Source organism: Nycticebus coucang, chromosome X (assembly GCF_027406575.1).
Source record: "Nycticebus coucang isolate mNycCou1 chromosome X, mNycCou1.pri, whole genome shotgun sequence".
In the NCBI taxonomy this organism is placed as follows: Eukaryota; Metazoa; Chordata; class Mammalia; order Primates; family Lorisidae; genus Nycticebus; species Nycticebus coucang.
Genome location: NC_069804.1, coordinates 33,113,728 through 33,125,995, shown reverse-complemented (window position 1 = coordinate 33,125,995; position 12,268 = coordinate 33,113,728). Strand labels below are relative to the sequence as shown.

The following is a 12,268-nucleotide window of genomic DNA, read 5'->3' as shown; positions in this document are numbered from 1 at the left end:
CAAGGATTTTTAATAAAATTTAATTAATAATTTGCTGATGTGGTGGTGGATTGTCTCTTCTTCAGGTACTGGGAGATCGATGGGCAAATATATGTAGGTGGACAGAAGACCGCTGGGTGCTCTTACAAGACATCCTTCTCAAATGGCAACGTCTTACTGAAGAACAGGTGAGTCACATGCATGAAATCCTGACAATGAAAGGCATAGATCTTAAATAAGAAAATAAAAAAAGATTTCCTTTTAATAATCTTGTCCTTCTTTGGAATTCTTTGATTTCTTTCAGTGCCTTTTTAGTTCATGGCTTTCAGAAAAAGAAGATGCAGTGAACAAGATTCATACAACTGGCTTTAAGGATCACAATGAAAGGTTATCGAGTCTTCAAAAGCTAACTGTATGTAATTTTTAGCTTTCGATATATTTTTTAAATGTCCAATAGTGTATTTATGTATATCACCATCTGTGATACCAAATCTTAAGGCAATATTCATTATTTTTCACTTAGATCATAGGTTATTCAAAAAAGATGTCATATTTTTACTTTTCTTAACTGAAATTGGAAAATCTATAGGTAGATATTCAACTTTGGTTTTTCGAAGAAATTTGTACTTCTGAAAAAATAAAGCACACTGGAAGAAGAGTTCAATTAAAATTAAAAAGTAACACTAAGAGTAATTTGTGAGCCCTCCATTAAAGTTCTAGGCAACATAGTTCTAAACTAATAGAACAAAGCTAATTGTTCAGAGTAATATATGATAGGTGCAAATGATGATTATCCTCACATATTAAGGGACTTAACCCTATTGTGGCAAACAAGAACAGAAAACATGAAAGCATACCAAGTGGCATTAATTATAAGTGCCTTGTGTGTTTTGAGTAATGAAATTCCTTTGTCAGTAAAAGAATGTCAGGGAAGGCATCATTCAGATATTTGATTTTAGTTGGTACTTACAAGATTAAAAATTAACTTAAAAGTTTCTCTTACTCAAATTTTATTGTCTAGTAAAGGAAAGGCCAATCTAATATTAGGAGCTTAATATTTTTAATGAAATATTTCATAATTCTGATTCACTTAAATACATCCACATATTAATATTTCATCGATAATTATGTTAAATACTTGATATTAACTATTATCAAATAAAAGTCTATTGTAAAGATGTTTCATAATTTTACATCAATGGATTTATTTGTGTTGATCTTATGTAATATATGCTTAGTAGTTAAATCATTTCTTTAAAGCTAAACTAAATTTTTTAAGCTTTTTTATGTATGTGCCATTTTGTAAAATATATATTTGTATCGGACAAGTTTTGCTCCATACTAAGTAACCCTCGTATGTCTTTTAATTTAAAAGAAATTCACTTATGTGTTACTTGCATGCTAGCTTGTTATTGGTAAGGAATCATTGCTCAAGGAATATGTCTTCTCAACAATATGACTACTAAAAACAGTTAAGAAAAGTAATCTAGGGCAGCGCCTGTGGCTCAGTCGGTAAGGCACCCATATACTGAGGGTGGCGGGTTCAAACCCAGCCCTGGCTGAACTGCAAACCAAAAAATAGCTGGGCATTGTGGCGGGTGCCTGTAGTCCCAGCTACTTGGGAGGCTGAGGCAAGAGAATCGCTTCAGCCCAGGAGTTGGAGGTTGCTGTGAGCTGTGTGATGCCATGGCACTCTACCGAGGGTGATAAAGTAAGACTCTGTCTCTACAAAAAAAAAAAAAAAAAAAAAAAGAAAGAAAAGAAAAGTAATCTACTTCGGTTCAAAATATTAGTGCAAAAATATTGGTGATATTTGTAATTTTGTTCTGTAGCTCATGGGAAGCCTTTTAGTTTCATAAACAACATATTTTCATTTTTAATACTCTTTGATAGTAGGACTTTTGATAGTAAGAGGACTAATTAGAAGACCTGAATTAAGTAGTGTTGGTATGAAGATGAGGAGAAAGCATTATAAATATTTAGATGAAATTTATTCAGATAATATTTATGGTAACAGGCAGAAGTTAGGAATGGTTCTCAAAATTTTCAGTGGGTGACTGGATTGCTAGGAGAGTTAATAGGAGAGTGGGAAAAGAATTGCTAGAATGAAAAGAATGATAATTATTTCAGATTTAGGTATGTTGAGTCCAAAATGTCTTTGAGACATTCAAGCGATAAAGTTCATTCCATTAGCTAGATATACATATTAGAATCTCAGAAAAGAGTTCAGAACAGAGTTCAGAACTGGTTATCAATTCAGAAGCAACCAAGATGCCTCAAAAGGACTGTATACAGTGACACAATAAATAAAAGGAATAGACACCGGAGAAATATCTACAAAGAGTACATAGAGGATGAGAAATTTACAAAAAGAAATTAAGCATATGTAGTTTGAGTGTACAAGAAGGAAGATAGTCATATCACAACACTGAAAAGAATCAATGTTTCAAAAAGGCACAAAGTGGTACACATTATCACATTCAGGAAAAGATAAATTCACAGATGTTATCATACATAGATGAAAGGATGCATGGATTACACACCCTTCAAGCAGAAAATTTCTTACAATTTTCTTCTTAGTCAATACTTGGATTCTTTAAAGAAGTTGGTGACCACTGATTATCAAAATGTAGCATGCTCTCTGATTAAGAGCCACGCCATATTGCCGGTTAAATGCAGAAGCTTGTGCATTTAACACACATGCACAGAATGACTGTGCATATTCTGTTAGTTGAAACAGTCACACACCTGCCTAGATTCAGTAAAAAGGAATTAAACTTCAACCCTTTATGGAAAAGCACTGAGATCAAATTATAGAAGAGCATCTGAGATGGGAGGATTTCTTGTAGTCATCTTTGGAAAATGCCATGTGCCAGAGCATTACAAAGTTATTTTGCATGATGATAAACTCCCAATTTTAATACCAGGTGCATGTTACTATGTATATTCTTGATTGTATATAGGGTAAAAGTTGTTCATAGGAAGCTACTGTTACATGAAATCCAAATATATTAAAGCTAGATGAGATTTTATATATCACCTTGTATATCCCCAATCCAATTGCATGTCTAAAGTTCCTTAAGATAAGCTACCCAGAGTGTTTCAGAAGACAAAGTTCAAGAAATAAAACACACCTGGCCTGTATAAGTTATCATATAACAATAGTAGCGGATGTAAAATGAGCACTAAGACATCAAGACTCAGGTCCAGGCTTTTGAAGCTATTTCAAAATCCCTCATATCATTTGAGTCTTTGGGAAAAGGTAACCAGCTAAGAACTGTCATTTCTAACAATCATGTGCCACTGTGTTGACATTTTTGGGAGAAAAAGATATTTCTAGCTTCCGGGCTGCGAAAATCCTCTCTTAGAAATGTCTCAATAATTTTCCAATATGATTAAAACTTGTGTTATGTCACCTTACTTGTGAACAAAGTGACGATATGTTTTGTATAAGTCTTATTATTTGATAGTTTAAGCCAATTAACAAAACCTGACAGCTGGTCTAGAATTTTAGGTAAAATTCCCCTGCTGACTCAGGCAGTGAATAAGAATTTAATGTTCATTAAAATATGTCACAATCTGAGACCCAAAACAGGTACCATCTGTCACCAGTTTCTACTACATACCTAGGTATAGATACAATGTGCTAAAAACTCTTTTATTTACAATCAGTGTAATTTGTTTTAAAATATTATCACTAGTACCCCATGGGATTGTCTCCTACTTTTCCTTGGAGTGGGAGGTAGGCAGTCAGTGTCATATTTCATTTCCTCTAATTCCACAGCATGTAGGTCTATTTTTATTATAAAAACATACTTTTTTATTTGGCATAAAGGATAAAGATTAAAGGAGAGAAGAAATAGTGGCTTTTATGATGTGAATTCTGGGGCTTATAGAATCATGTGAGTTATCATTGGAAAGCCCAATTCTAGAAGAAATCTGTTTCAGGAGAAGAGTATTGCTGTTGTGAGGACTGTTGGTATTTTCCAGAGAAGGACTGCTCTGGGGCAGCCTGATGATTGAAGCAGAGTATGGAGTATAAGGGATATGGGAGTACTGTGGAATTGAAGATACTCTCAAGTTGTCTGTGGGATCAATTGACATGGGTGGAGTTCAGCAAGTCCCTGTTGACAGTGCTGTTTTGCCATGACTTGCTACCTTGACCTCAATTCCTATGATGGCCCTTGAAGAATTCATCCAAATATAATTAGCGGTTCTCAAACTGTGCTTCCCCAACCAGCAGCATCAACATCACCTGGGAATTAGTAAGAAATGCAGATTCTTAGGCTTTCCCAAACCTACTGATTCAAACTCTCAGTGTAGAGCCCAGTGAGAGACATTGTAATAAGTCTTTCAGGTGATTCTGATGTTTCCTCAAATTGAGAACCTCCACAATGGATCAATCTACCTAAGTGCAATTGTTGACTGGAATTAATTGGTGTACTTCTTACATAGATAGATAACTACAGATGATAGAGATATATAATTCAAATTTCTCAGTATAATATAAATTGCCTTGATATTATTCTCTGAAAATACTACTGATGAGAATAGGGTAAAGGTTTCTTGGATCTTATATAAGTATACATTCTTTTTTCACTTCAAGTCATTTTCTAACTTTGGCCAGAGAAAAATTGTATACTCTGTCATTTTGAATGATATATCTGTGTCTTCCCCATATCTACTACTGACCCAATCTGTTTTATTGTAGGTAGGTCTTAGGCACCTGGCTTCTGATAATCTTTGCCTTGCATAAGTTTTCGAGAGCTTCCTTTGCCTCTAAATTTTCTTGAGGTCTGTGGCTCTATGGCGCCATCGTCAGTTCTTGATATGAAGACATTTTATATGATAATTAATAAGTCATAGTTATTTAATATGTACATTTAAGATCCAAGTATAAAATAATTGGCATTCAAGGATAGATAGGACAAAGTAATTCATTACTGTGATCCAGTTTATTTGGCAATACTATAGATTTCCTTTCTTTTCCACCATTTAAAAAAAAAGAAAAGAAAAAAAGTCAGGCTCGGTGCCCGTTGCTCAGTAGTTAGGGTGCCAGCCACATACACCAAGGCTGCCAGGTTTGAACCTAGCCCAGGCCACTGGACAACAATGACAACTGAAACAAAAAATAGTTGGGCATTGTGGTGGGCACTGGTGGTCTCGGCTACTTGGGAGGCTGAGACATGAGAATCACTTAAGCTCCAGAGTTTGAGGTTGCTGTGAGCTGTGATGCCACGGCACTCTACCCAGGGCAACATAGTGAGACTCTGTTTCAAATAAATAAGTAAATATACTCATATCTAGAATTTGGTAGGCAGAAGATCAGTGCTCAGGGTTTTTGACATAAAGATTTATATCAAAATATATTCATTCAAAAATTATACTGTTTCATTATAACACTTTTCTATTTTACCTTGAGTATATTTTTCCTAACAATATTTTTGAGGGTGATATTTACTTTCATTTTTTTAATGCTTACCAAATGCTTTCTCTCATTTAATTTCATATTAACACAAAGGCTTAGTTATTACCCCTAGATTTCCATTGCCATCCCCTTCTTCAAACATAATTGTCACACCCCTGTTCTGAAATGTCCCCAATTATTACATATTTAGCTTAAATAATGAGTATACCATTTAGCCTTCTACAAAAGACTATTTAAAATAGTTCCTTATGCTCTGAGAAAGTAAGCCAAGGAGTTGTACTTATATCTTTTAATTTAAAAATACATGTCCTTGTTTATATCATTTCTCTTTCCATAAAGAACTTGTGGCTTTCACCAAAATACATGCATGCCAAAAATTAATAAAGAAAAAAGGAAAATGGCACTCCATGAAGTAACTGGAGAAATGTATGTTGGTATTCCAATTCGGTTCTCAGCTTGGGGCAGCTGGCATAAACTGTTTTACTACTAGTACAAGTATGCACTTAAATTTAATGGAAAGCTAACATGGATTAAACAAACAAAATTAATATACAAAACATATATGTTGTTAAACTCCCATTCCAAGAGCTTCATTTTGGTATGAATTCAACTTGTAATATCTAAATTCATGTTTTGGTCTATTCTTTTGGATTGGGAAAAGCAATAAAATAATTATTGAGGGAAATTAGAAATAAACTTCAGAACATAACTTGTTTGCTCATAAAAATGGCATGAACTGCAATATAAAATATACCAGATGAAGCAGATTCTGAGTAAAGGACAAATTAGTTGAAGGAGACACCCGAGCATTGTTTAGTTCAGAACTCTCAAGGCAGGTGGCATGCCCAAATGAGCTATATAAACTCTCCTTTTCAGGGAGAATGTATTGATGGCTCTATGTTGATAACACCTTAGTTTGTGAGCAGTTGGTGCATATGTTTTGTGACAACTTTGCCACCTGTAATGTTTGTTGGGCTTGCATTTGTTTTGGGAAGACAGCTATCACAGTTTAATTTATATTCATTGTATTTGTTACTTTTAAAAAGACAGGATTATAATATGGCTATAAAATTATTTTTTTTCTTCTTTTATGTTTAAGTCAGCGACAAGCATTTGGTACCTGGGAATGGGATTTCCCCACGTACAAGGTGTCTTTAATGGATAAATGAGAATGATCTACCCTGATCTACTAATTTCATAGAAGCCACGTTGTTTATTCATTCCAAATCAACCAAGGAGAACATGTGACCCTCTATAGCTCACAAGAACCTTGGAAGTATAAGTAGTATAGAAGATAATCCTAAAAACATATATGCATCTTTAAAATATGCAGAGATTCTAAAGGATTTGCATCATACTTAATGACTTAGTTCTTTTAATTAACGGGCTTCTAAAATTAGCCTTAGAAAATAAGTATTCAAATAGCCAAATGTTAATTGAATAACTGATGTTACAAAACTTTCAAGGGCAGTAAACCATATAAAAATGTTTTTATCTTGAGATAATGAGCAGAATGTTAAAATTGTGCAAATAATATTGTAATTTTATCCAAATAACCCCAGCATTTAAGAACGGCAAGGCCCCTTAGCTATTCTCATCTTCTCAAACCACTAGCTTCTCTTTTGTCTTTCTGGCACTTGATAGACAGCTTTCATTTGAATTCTATCAGAAATTAAAGAGAAATTGACTACTATCCAAGAGCCATGCATTCCATTTCCAAATGTTAAAAAGCAACTTCCATTGTTGATTCCTGTTTTGTTTTTTGAAGCAAAACTACCTTTTGACTTGGCAGTCCATCAGATATTTTAAGATAATTCTTCAATGCCTCTACTAGGTTTCTATTTTACATCTGATTTCCTTGTTCTTCAGGCTTCCGGGGAGAGTATTTAAATTATAATTTTCTACCTATATTTTTATAGACTCTTAATCCTATGCAGAAATGATAACTATCTTATTCATATGCTTGAGCTATTAAATGCCAAAGACAATTGGACTAGAATGTTTTATAAAATGTAACATAGACTTATTCTATAATTTTCCTTGTAACAGGTTTTAAAAGCAGATCTAGAAAAGAAAAAGCAAACCATGGACAAACTCTGTTCACTCAACCAAGATCTTCTTTCAACACTGAAAAATAAGTTCGTGACCCAAAAGATGGAAGCATGGTTGGAAAACTTTGCCCAGCGTTGGGATAATTTACTCCAAAGGCTTGAAAAGAGTTCAGCACAGGTGAGTGATGTCAATTTTGTACTATATATTATCCCAGAGGTTTTTGAAACCTGCTGTAAGAGAGCAGTCAATGTTATAACACTACAAAAGATTTAAAAGGTTTGGGTTTGGCCTAGTATTCAGTAGAATGAAAACATGGCTATCTTGCCTGTCTTTTTACTGGACAGTGGGGGAGTGTTAGGGGAATGAGTACTAATTGGCTGAAATAATGACTGTTTTAGAGTGTGGTCCCTTCTACTCTTACAGTAACAGTAAGCTAAATGACTTTGATCAGATAGACAAAATACTGCAGAACTGTATCATCACAATTCAACACCAAATCATAGGTTCCTAGAACCAAGAAGGCCTTAAGTCAACCCTGTTTTGCTCCGGATAAAAATGAAGCTTAGAGAAGAAAATTAAATTGTCCAAGGAAAGTTAGTGGTAGTCCTTCGTGCCACAAACTTCTGAGATCATAAAATCATGAACATGTCTTGGGTATACCGACACACTGGGCTATAGATTAGGAAAACTTTGCGGTGACATCAGTACTCCAATAATTTAGTTTTATTTTCAGAATTTTTAAATTTTTAGTAATTTAAAAAATGGATATTTTATTTTATGATTTTATTTATTTTATTATTTTGAGACAGAGTCTGTTGCCATGGTAGAGTGCTATGATATCATAGCTCACAGCAACCTCAAATTCCTGGACTCACGCCATCTTCTTGCCTCAGCCTTCCAAGTAGCTGGGACTACAGGCGCCTGCCATCACCCCAGCTAGTTTTTCTATTTTTAGTAGAGATGGGGGTCTCACTCATGCTCAGGATGGTCTTGAACTCCTCAGCTCAACCAGTCCACCTTCCTCAGCTTCTCAGGGTGCTAGGATTACAGATGTGAGACGTCACGCCCACCCAATCTGGGGTATTTTAAAAGTAGAAATTTTGTTTTCGGATATAGTTGAATGGTGTAATAGTGGGTCATCATTCAAGATATTAACTATTAACATCTTCTGATAGTATTTAACATATTCTGCCATACATTTTTGCATGGATTTTACTAATTGACCACAATTCATAGATTAATGAACCAAGCGTATACCTCTATTAATGCAACGACCATATTCAATAGATTTTAGGCCCATATAGTCTTTGCGTAAGACAAGTGCAGGAATTTGTTCTGAGAATTGATGTCTGATGAGTATTATACTACTTAGAAAATATTTGTTGAAGAAATGAAGTTTGAATTATTGTTTACAGAAATAAAATTTATGAAACTATTAGCCAACATGTATGATTTTCAATCACAGTTCAGTCTGCCTTTTACACTTAAATTCATATTCAAAATTTAAAATTTGAAGAAACATGAGTCTAAATTGCAATAATTTCCCATGTAATCATTAAGTAATAAAAACTCCATTTGTTTTTCGTTGAACATCTTTTTAGCAGTTAATTGATCTGACTGTGATGTTACTACTAGATCATGCTTTCTCTTATTATATATGATCTACCCATGTCTACCTTGCCATATATTAGTATCTATGTAATAAATATATGAGGCACTGGTAAATTTGTTATTTTTAACCTGACAATGATATTATTCCATTATGTTCTCAATGGTTCCATAGATTATTGCTTTAATAAAATTAGTTACCATGTTAAGGAGAGTTGGCATTTTTTGATAAAGAAAGTGGTTTTTGAAATTCATCTCTTTTAAGGGATATATTTGTAGAGGTATAACTGTTAATCACAGGTCATATTCTGGTTAATTTGCATTATGTAAAGTGGTTATTATAATACTGGAGTCTGTGTAATAATCACCTGGAGAAGGTAATTAAAATGGATATTTCTAGACCCTTTGCTCAGAAAATCTCATTCAGTAGGTCAGGGAAAAGACCCAGGAATCTGCATCTAAAAAATCTCAGCTTTTGATAAAGTCTGCAGACCACATTTTTAAAAACACTGGATTAGAAAGACAACAGCATGTGAGCTAATTCTTGCCTTCGGGATTTTTACAATAGTGGCTGAAATGTGAAAATGGACGCCTTCCAAGGAATGTAGTATTTAAACAAGTTCCTTCCTTTGGAATGGGATTACTTTTGGATGAAGTTTAGACATCTCACTAAAATGCTATGGATTTGATTATTCCAATTGGTGAAAAATCATTAAAAGCTTTATTTGTAATGGGCTAAATGTTATGAGACCACTACCTAGGCCATTTACTTCTTATTTTCCAACTTTTCAAACTCTAATGAAACATCCCTAGCTTTGATTTGTACAGTTCTTTACAAAACGATGTCCAGCCTTGCAATATACATTTGTTCTGTATTCTCACAGTGATGTGATAAGGATGAAATAAAGCTATAGACTTGAAAGCATTTTGAAGGGAAAAAAGGTGCTCTTGATATGTAAGTCATACTGTTTAGTGAGTCTGGAGGGCTTTTTTGTAGCTCACTATGATTTCTTTTTATTTTTATTTTCAAACAGTTATGCACTACTATTCCAGACCAGGGGCAGATAAATGGACTTAGCATTAGGCAAGTTGTTTCCCAGATCACTAAGCTTGAACCTTTCTTAAGCTCATGTCTCAGTTTTTTCCTCATTAGTTTTCTTAAAAGTATGCCATCCTTAGACAAATCCAAGTCTTTGCTAGGGGTTGCTCAGTTCTTAAAAAGATTAAAAACAAAGCCATCCAGGGAAAGAAGCATTAAAAGGACATAGGGAAAGAACAAAGAAATAATATTATATAAGTTAAAAAAGCAATTGTTTTTCTTTTGTTCATGTTAAACGGAGGCTGATCAAAATTACATAAGAAGAATTTCAAGAATGTAGACAGTGAGCTTGTGACTTTGGAGAACAAAGCTCACTTGTATGCATATTTCCCAGCATGTTTTTGGGGAGAAAAATCAGTCTCATTAATGATTACTCACACAATATACTCAATTGTTTTAAAAATTCTTTTAAATGATTGGTATAAAAATGAGCAAAGTTCTTATAATGGTTAAAACCTGTTATCGTGAGACAGAGTGTAGGAATTGTGACCAAGATGACAAGGCATCTGATTTTGCTCATATAAAGAACATTGTGTGCCTGCGAGTTTGATTGCTATTCAGGTCAAAGCTTTGAGGGATTTTGACCTTATGAAGCAGTTGCATGGCAAGAGATCAAAACATGAAAAAAAAATCAGCTGTGGGGGCTGCTCTCTTGCATTTCAAAGTCAGGTTTGGCTTGAATAATACCTGGACACAAACTGGGGATGTTTAAGTTGATGAGAAGGCAGTCTTAGAAAATAGAAATACTGCATCCAAATGTTAGAAAGAAAATAACTTTTGTTATTGGATGCTTACAATGAGAAAAGAGGAGGAAGGAAATATACTGTGGAATGAATTCTTTAAAAACTCAAATGATCCTGTGTCTTCCCAGAATTTTTATAAACAAATACTTATGGAGATTTATACAATTATTTGATAAATGCCATGACCCTCATGGGTGTATTTTTTTATCTTGATTGTAATCAGGAAATATCAGAAATTCATTAAAATTAATGCTTTAAAATGGAGTCTAATTTAAGTGATTAGAAACATTATTTTCCCTATTTAACTAAAATCATAAGCACTATGGAAAGGGTGTGTTGTTCATATGCTTCATTGTGTGTTATGGTCATTTTTATCACCAGGAGCTTAGATGTAAGCATGTATCTGTTCAGGACAGTCCAAAGGTTTGTAATTTTGTCATTCTGTCGCATCTTTAGCAGAGCAAATTATCTCCTTTGTCAGGAATAAGAAAAATGTCATGACTTTTGAAGGTTCAAAAATATCATTCCTATTTTGTGAATATTTTCCTATATTATTGACCGTGTTTGCAATATTCTCTAACCACAGATATCTTAATGATAAAATTAATACTCTCAGAATCCTCCTCTCCTTGAATATGACGGGTCATGTTCATACTGCGTATGTGTGTGCCTACATTCAAGGACGTTCAAAAGGAGAACGTGATCATTATGCAAGTGTATCTCTACCCTCTATCACTTATGTCCTGGCAAGAGATTTAAAACTCTTTCCAAACACATGAGGAATGTAAAACATACCTTAAAATGGTAGCTAATGTTTTCCTTTTTTACCCCAAATGTACACAAAGATGTAAAAGTATTCGGATGAAAATTTCTTGATTTGCTTTTCTTTTCTGAGTCATTCTCATTCTTTAAAGATCCTATTTTTTACTCTTCATAAAATATTTTACATTCATATTCTGGCTATATCTATTCTCAAAGCATTATTTGGTAGACCTCTTGATATTTGAAATGCAGTTACAATTGGTTTGCCTTTCTTCTTTCTTGCCAGTGATTTTAATTAAAAATACTCCAAGGCCTTTTAGCTGACAACCCTTTTCATTGGTTCCTGAAAGCTCTCCAAGACTAAAAAGTCTACTGCCAATTAAGAAAAAAGTAAATGGCTTTATAAAAACCAGAATTAAACTAAAATTCTCTCACTTGGTTTAGGTTTCCATCTTATTTATTCATGGATCAAGCACCTGGAATTTTAGAGCATCATTTGGTTAATTTCTCAGGTTAAAGGTTTTATGAGAAAAATTTTGAAGTTATAGCTCAAATAACCTTGGAAATTAAATGTATCCTTTTGCTATCTCCAACTAA

General features: G+C 33.8%; 1 protein-coding gene across 6 annotated transcripts in view; it reads left to right on the top strand.

Moving 5' to 3' along the window:
* The window catches only part of DMD (dystrophin), a 2,416,375-nt gene that overhangs the window by 794,971 nt on the left and 1,609,136 nt on the right, over nucleotides 1-12,268 (top strand). For all 6 annotated transcript variants that reach the window (XM_053581215.1, XM_053581214.1, XM_053581218.1 and 3 more), the window contains 3 exons: nucleotides 66-167; nucleotides 284-391; nucleotides 7,457-7,636. In XM_053581215.1, the coding sequence (XP_053437190.1) occupies nucleotides 66-167; nucleotides 284-391; nucleotides 7,457-7,636 (390 nt within the window). The remainder of the gene's footprint in view (nucleotides 1-65; nucleotides 168-283; nucleotides 392-7,456; nucleotides 7,637-12,268) is intronic.